The 8,096-nt window shown below is 45.5% G+C and overlaps 1 protein-coding gene across 4 annotated transcripts in view; it reads left to right on the top strand.

Moving 5' to 3' along the window:
- The window catches only part of HIP1 (huntingtin interacting protein 1), a 165,039-nt gene that overhangs the window by 94,797 nt on the left and 62,146 nt on the right, over window positions 1-8,096 (top strand). For all 4 annotated transcript variants that reach the window (XM_019546425.1, XM_019546428.1, XM_019546427.1 and 1 more), the window contains exon 4: window positions 2,910-2,966. In XM_019546425.1, coding sequence (XP_019401970.1) covers window positions 2,910-2,966 — 57 coding nt within the window. The remainder of the gene's footprint in view (window positions 1-2,909; window positions 2,967-8,096) is intronic.

Below are 8,096 nucleotides of genomic sequence, written 5' to 3'. Positions count from 1 at the left end.
ACTGATACATCGGTCCAATATCAAATCAGTACCAATATGAAGAAAATTGTCTATATGGGATATCAGCCCGATGGGCCCAGTAATCTGGACAATAAATGCCTGTGCTGCACGCAGCCGCAGCGCAACATGGAGCGGAACTGGTAGCATGGAGAGCTGCCTCCAGCTGGTAAGTCAGAAGGGGAGGGGGTAGGGAAGGGGCTTGGGGGGACAGATCAACACCCCCTGTGGTGAGAGAGGGGGCATGTGCTGCACAGCTTGGGGGGTGGGGCATGGGACAGAGTTGCAGCTCGTGGGGGAGGGTGGAGCCAGGGGATCATGTGCCCCTAGATCTGTTCAGCGCAGGGGGTTGGGCTCAGAGCAGGCTTCTGCGATCCTGGGAGGAGGCTGCTACCACCCCACATTTCACCACAGTTCCAATCCCAGCCCTACACTGCCGCCTGCTGCCTGACACAGCCCCAGCTGAATGCCCCACTTCCACCCAAGTGCCAGGAAAAGCTGCAGCTGCGCCAGGCAGCGGCACGGGGCTGGGAGCAGAGCTGTGGTGAAATTTGGGGTAGCTGCAGCAGTGCTGCCAGAGCCTGCTCCAAATCCAGCCTCCAGTGAGAAGAGCCCTTTCCCTTCCCCATCCTCTTCCACCACACCAGACTTAGCACTTGGAGGCAGCTGTATCGCATATTGGATTGGTATTGGCCAATATGCCTCCTTAAATATCAGCTATTGGTATCAGCCCCCAAAATCTCTGTTGGTGCACCCCTAGTATTTAGAGGTTTGCTTTTGGGAACTGGCTTATACGTAAAGTAGATATTGCATCAGAACAATGGTCCAGGGTAACGACAAGTTGATTTTTAAAAGCCTTTTTATGGCAAAGTCTCCTTCAAGGCCCACTGTGTTTGATACAGGCAAACAAGCAAGAAGACACATAGGCTGGGAATTTGAAGATATGTACCACACTGTTCCATAACATGAACAGTGTACCATAACAGAGATAATGGACTCTGCCGTGTTGGCCAGGTCACAGTACCCAACTGTAGTGCTTTGGGGTTTCTGATTTTGGGGGAACTGACAAAATTAGGAGGATACTGGACAGAACCAGATTAGGATGTGTGCATGTGATGGGTTTGTGAAACAAAGGAATATGCTGACAGGACAGAATGTTGACAGTATGATGACCACAGGGAGACAGATCAATCAACGATGCCTGGAAATAAAGAGTCATCAGAGGGAGAGAAAGAATACAAAAGAAGGGATTTCGGAGTAGCAGAGGGCCCCTGAGAGGGGAACCCAAGGCCAACATGGCCAGAGGGCATACCACCAGCCCATCTCACCCACCCTACTGTGTTGCCTAAGTCTTTGACCTCCAAGCTGCTGACATCCGGCATTCAAGAAAAAACCTCAGGGTGAAGCTCATATACCTTCACCTTGTGTTAGCTCTAGGACTGGTAGCTATAGCATTGTTTGCATTATTCTTATCTGCTATCACTGTGCATCAGTAAAATTCCCCTGTTATCGAGTGGAGGGGTTGTGGTCAGTCTGATGGTTTGGGTCTGCCCAGAACAAAGTATCTGGGTCATAAATCCATGCTAACAATGGCCTCTACCCACTCCTTGGTGCTTCCTCAGGCCCAGGTCTTTAGCTGATCAAGGGAAAGATGTATACTTTTTTTGTTTAACAGTTTGTACAGGACAATAGAAGTGTTTAATCCATCACTTGTCTGTCCCAACCTAAAGCTGAGACCTGGAAACAGAAAGAATTCTTCCCCAGTGACTAATCTTGCATTCTTCAGCATGCCTTATCCTTCAGCCAATCCTCTGCTTGCTGTGGTTCCCATCTCCTCTTTGCTAGATGCTAGGGAAGCCCACTGCATAGACGCATGCTCTTCAAGAACAGTAATTCTTTGCCTTTCTCCATCTTCATTCACAGAATCTCAAGCACTTTCCAGACATGAACAAATTAAGCCTTCTCAGGGCTTGCCTGCACTTGGAGATTTGTGAAAATAGCTATTCCAAAATAACTCTCTCCATGGATACTCTGTGTGGCAGGCAAACATCAGGGAATGTGAAGGGGGCAGGGACTTACCGTGGAAGAACTGATGCATGTTGACTGTCCATGTGCTTGCTTTCATACCACAGTGGAATCAAAACCCTTGTTTTATTAAAAGTTAACTTGCCTTAGTTAAAGTTTTACTTCCTGCAGGGTAATTCTGGGCACCCAGCCACTAGAGGCCAGATTTTATTCTGCCCATTAGGTGCCTAAGTATAATTCTTTTCCACCCAGCTTGATCCCCTGAAAAACGTAACAAAAGTTCAGTTGGTGCTCCTCCACCATGCTGCTTTTTGTGACTTAAACTTAAGGCTTAGAGGACCTGGTATTACAAAAGCAGGTGAAATAATGATAAGATTTTCAGGGGCTCACACGGGATGGAATAGGATCACATTTAAACACCTAATCCACAGAATAAGCTCTGCATTGGCTGCTCCATGGCAGGTCCCAGTTCTGTTCTAATTTACTGTAATTTATTCATTTGTTCATGCCCTTATTCCAGAATAAAAGTTGCCTGTGATTCTGGAAAGAGAACATCTTCACAGGAAGTTATTCCAAAACATCTATCTCTGTAAATTTCCAAGTATAAACAAGACCTCAACCTGTGCGAGCTGGGGGTGGATTGTTGCTTCTGTTGCATGGATAGGGAAATTAAGGCATGCACATGCTGTAGCTCGCTCAGGAACAGAGCCTGGAGTAGAACCCAGAGGTGTTGTTTCTTATTTCGTGTTCTCGGTGCTAAATCAAACTCTTCTCACAAACTAAAGCTTTTCTCTGTAATGCTAGAAGCCTGGCAGTGTGGCTGGCTGGCTAGCAAGCTCTGTGTCTCTCTTTGCCCTCTGACTGCCTCTTCTCCATTTCCCTTCCAGGTCCTAAAAGACTCTCTGAGGTACAAGAATGAGCTGATTGACATGGGCAGGATGTGGGTGAGTTGCCTTTGGGGAATTGCCTCTGTAAATGAACTGCTGCTCATGGTAGGAGACAATAGTTGGGATCCTTCCATCTAGTCAAGTGAGAACAGCAGATCTCTGACAGTGTCAGTGGAGCAGTGGCTGGAGCCTGGCTGGGGCTAGGCAGCTCGTAGCATTTCTTTTCAGCTGTCTGCCTACCCAAAGGCTACCCAGAGCATGTCTCTGCACAAGCTGTATTCAGCATAAGCCTTTATTACAGAGTGGCAGATTCAGGATGGAGTCGATGCTTCGTTATCAGCCTCCCAGGGGGAGCTGAGCCTCTGAAATACTGCGGGAGAGAGGGGGTGTCCTTTCTCAGGAGGTGGGTGAAAATAGAACAGAACTTTGTCGCTGGTGTTTTGAAACCAGATCTGTATTTTACCTTCTATTCCTTGTCTTTCTGGACTTGTGTAGCCTATTAAAGGCAAACCTCTCTGGGTTGCTGAGAAGAGGGACTCAGAATAAAGGAGGCTAATAAGAGAATGAGTGGTGGCTTGGATTTATAAAGAAAAACACTTGGTTACAGAAACTGACCACCTTGTGACTCCCACTTTTAGGGCAAAGTTGAGATGGCGGGGTAGCAAGTAAATAAAGGGGAATGCAGCGAGGCAGGGGATGAAGAGTTGGCGGGTCACCAAGATGTGTGGAGGAAGCCTGCACTTGTGCACCCCAGGGAAAAAGGAGGGCTTTGGGTATGCTGAGAGGTGGGGGTAAGGTGAATTGAGTGATGGAGGTGCACAGTGTCCCAATAACATTGGGATACTTGAAATGGCACAAAGGAGAGTGTGATGAAATGAAATTTAGCCCATGAAAGCTTATGCTGCACATGTGTATGCATGCATACACATGCACACACTTTGGGTAATCTGCATGATAAAAATGTATCCTACCTTCTACATAGCAGAGACATCATAGAAACTGAGGGAGGAATATGGGGTGTGTTTGTGCATGGCACCACAGGAAATTGGGGAAAGGCAGAGTGTTAAAATCTTTGTGGAGAGGTCTTTTCTGCTTTACTTTTGTTGTGCACTGTCTGTTAAACCCACAACTTAAGCAGCAAGCCATCAGAAACACTTCCCATGGATTTGATAGTTTGGGCAGGGGAAGTCTTCCAAGGTGGCTTTATGAAATCTGTAAAAAAACAAAACAAAACAGTAGGAATTCACTTCCTCAGAGCTTGTAAAAAACCCAGATTAAGCTGTAGGAGCACTTTTTAAATAAATGGGGCAGTACACAAAGTTTAGAAACAAGACCTGTAATAAAGAAGGACCAGTGAGAACTAGTTTCAATGGAGCCCAGCCCATAAAAAATACAGGCAACCCCTGCTTAACGCAGTTTCATTTAGCACTGTTTCACTATAACTCATTTTAAATTGATACCTGATTTCACTCGATGCTCAGCGCGTTTCATTATAACACTCTCAGTCGCCATCTTGGGTTATTAAAAACACTTGTGGTCGCCATCTTGGATTGTCAAAAACTTTTGGTTTCACTTAACCCCCATTTCGCTTAATGCTCGGTTTTTCAGGAACCAATTCAGAGCGCTAAGCAGGGGTTGTCTGTATTGTATGGATTCATAAAAACTCTGCACTTCTTGAAACCCCCAAACAATGAGCAGACTATATTCTAACAGTTCAGAAGACCAGTTGCCATTACATCTGTTTCTTCATTTATTGTCCACCCAGCTTTAACTTTGCCTCCCAGTGCAATTGGCAACAATTGGCTGACAACCGACTGTAAAATGCCGTTCTTATTCTATGGATCCATGCCCCACCCCTTAGGAGAGGGAGTTGGTTATGATTCAATGTAACATGTGGACCATGTGCTTTTGAACAAGTTGGTAAAGGTACTAGTTCACTCTGAATCAGTATTGTCATCAGTATCTGGATGGCAGATTCTATTTTGTACAGGTTTCTCATGGTTTTTTTGATCATTATCAGGGCTGGTGTTTACAATGGTTGGATGTTCTTGTGCGTCAGGCTCGCTTTCTGTCTCACTGGAGACATTATGTGGTTTTTGGTTCATTTTGTGTGTTTATTTCTCCCAGTAAAGAGTTAGCTACAAAAAGGTTTAACAGCAGATTTCAGATGATTCAGAATCTCTAGAAGTAGAGGTCTATCTCCTCCACCAAAGGAACTGCACCAATATATGCTAAACGTATTGCTGCTGAGCATTCTTGTCTGTAGTGGAAATCAAGTAAAACCCCAATTCTACAAGTCTGTTGGCTTTAATTATGGGTCTTTAGAAGGAATTGTATTTGCATAGAACCATTATTGAAGGCAGTAAGTTTTTACATTGGCATAAATGTTCCCCCAGCCCTTTGTGGCAGGATTGAGACCCATGGACTGAGAGACAAACAGTTTACCAGGACCCACCCTTGCCCCACAGCACCCTGAATCTACAGTGATGCATGTTCTGCAAATAGGATTATCAAAAGTCTTGTAGCAAACAGTATTGATTGTGTTTGACCCTTTTGAGAAAGTGCCTGGTTTAGAAGGAAGTCATAGAAAATTAAGGGAGGGACCTCAGGAGGTCATCTAGATCAATCCCCTGCTTAAAGCAGAACCATCCGCAACTAGATCATCCCAGCCAAGGCTTTGTCTAGCTGGGTCTTAAAACACCCCCAAGGCTGGAGATTCCACAACCTCTCTGGACAACCTGTTCTAATGCTTTAATACCCTGCTTGCGTGGAAGGTTTTCCTAATATCCAACCTAAACTTCCCTTTAAAGGATTCCCTTCTCGCTGACAAAAATATGTTCTACTCCCAGATAAAGTTCCTTAATATCCTTAAGATTTCCTCTGTTAGTGCAGGTTCCATTGATGGTATATAAGCTAATGTGGCTGAGAAATTTCAGAGGAAAAACCCAAGGGGCAGAAGTATGCGGGTGCTGATCAAGCTGACACCATTTAGTCCTCTGTGATAGATTTAGAATATGAAGCAAAGCTGACAGGAGAATGAAACTAGTCCACATACAGCAACTAGGGAGCAGTAGGCTTTAGGGGCAGAGGCAGGCCTGTGTCAGGCTTGGTCTGAAAAGCGACTTTCATTATTAAAACTCAGTTCTTTTGACAGATTTGCTATAAAGGAGTCCAGTTAACTTAACTTTCCTCTGTGGCATTGAGATGGATTCAGTAATTGCTGCTAATGGAATAAGATGGTCTGTCACCACAGATGCACCTGGATACTGTACGGGGTATAACATTCACTATGTAAGAAAGAAAAAGGGCTGTTGGGAGCTGAGCCATGACCTCACCCACACAAACACCACTGCTTGCACAGGGTGGTAAGAGGAAAATGGGTGATGTGAGATAACTGTGGCTAAAATGACTCAAACAGGAAGGTTTACAAATTCAGAAAAGAGGGGAATGAAAATTGCTGCTTCATTGTCAGAGTGCATGCGCAAGCGCACATGCAGCCTGCCATTTGCATGCTTAAGTTAACAGACCACAGGCAGAGAGACATAAAAGTGTCTTCCCTGGGGTTCAGATTTGTCCCTTGACAAGTGCCACTCATTGGATTTGCATCTTGTCCAGCTGCCAGTCATTCATTTTTATGATGTTGATCAGTGCAGAAGCAGATTCTGTGTGCTGCTTGCTAATATTCTTCTTTCTCCCTGCCTGTATAGTCGGGCTGATGTCCTCACTACCTGCCTTGGCTAGTAGTAATCCTGTCTTGTGCAAGTTACTGCCTACAGCACTATAAAGTGACTGTAACTCCTTTATTGACCCCTAGTTACAAAGGGATTATCATCACTTCCCAGTGACAGTTCAGTCGTTCCTTCCCTACACATACCTGTAAACCAGGCCTCGTATGTCACTGGAGAACTAGAAATGGTTGAGTAGTGCTATGCATATAAATGACAGTAATAATAATTCATAATTCAAGAGGAGTGACTTGTGAGCAGTAACTGTCAGGCAACGGCATCAGTTTTTCAGTAGACCTAATTGCAGAGCAGAACTCATATCTAAAGTCAGAATTGGCCTCAGAGGCACCCTCAGACATGAGCATGAGCCTTCTATACCCAGGAATCCAAACCGAAGTGTTAAAATTAAATGAGAGTCCAGGGTATTTTAAAAAAAACCCTTTCTTCTACCCAAGTGACAATAAAAGCCCAGCTGCAGAAACAGGACATTTACTCTTCCCATACTGGTATAAAGATTTAAGTTGTCAGGCTAGGGATGCAGCCTGTCCAGCAGCTAATTTAGCGGAGAATGAATTCATAACCTTGCCTGTGGGTCTCTGTGAGAGAGGACCCAGCCATATTAGTCTTTGGAATAAATAAGCTCTACATCTCACACCAGGAGTTTCCCTGCTGGGTGATGGAGGCTGGTTGCTGAAGTTTGTCCCGATTTGTAAAAGTGACAGCTTCAGTGCTATGTTGGGAGTACAGGTTGTGTGTTAGGACCAACTCTTCTGGCCCATAGCATCCTCCCCTCTTCCAGGATATGTATAAATATGACAACATTCCACGTGCCAAGATGTGTTGTAGCCTGCAGTGAATGTTCTCCTAATATGGAGAGGGGAGAGTTTTGGAGGTCAACAGCACATGGCATGGCACATATCTAGGGGTCTACCAAATTTGCGGAGGTGGCCGGCCAATTTTGTGAGCGGATTACAGGGCCACCAACCATATTCCTGGACTGAGCATGGTGCCCCCCCAACACCTCTGATAGGCTGAGGGTCCCTGGCAGTCCCACCCCTTCCTGCAGATTACCTCATGGCCCAAAATGGCAGCTTAATTCCTAGGGCTGTGTGAAACTTTGGTAGCCATTGCATTTCGGAGGTGTTTTGGCCCATTTCAGTGCCTGAAACTGAATCTGAAAGGAAATGGAAGGTACTAAAGCATCTCCGAAACAGAACGGAACCATCTGAAGCATTTTGGATGTTTCAAAATGTTTTGAAGGCGGGCTTGCAGGGAAACAAAAAACTCAGAAGAGGAAGGGGGGCGTTCAGGGGAAGGACTGCTCTGATATTGACATCATTTACGAGCACTCGTGGTGCTCTGGTGAAGTACCAGAGGACTGGAAGAGGGCCAACGTGGTCCCCATCTTCAGAAAAGGCAAGAAGGAGGACCCGGGAAACTATAGGCTGGTTAGTCTTACCTC

This window comes from Crocodylus porosus, unplaced genomic scaffold (assembly GCF_001723895.1).
Source record: "Crocodylus porosus isolate Cpor-Errol unplaced genomic scaffold, CroPor_comp1, whole genome shotgun sequence".
Taxonomy (NCBI): domain Eukaryota; kingdom Metazoa; phylum Chordata; order Crocodylia; family Crocodylidae; genus Crocodylus; species Crocodylus porosus.
This window is presented reverse-complemented; position numbering and strand designations above follow the sequence as displayed.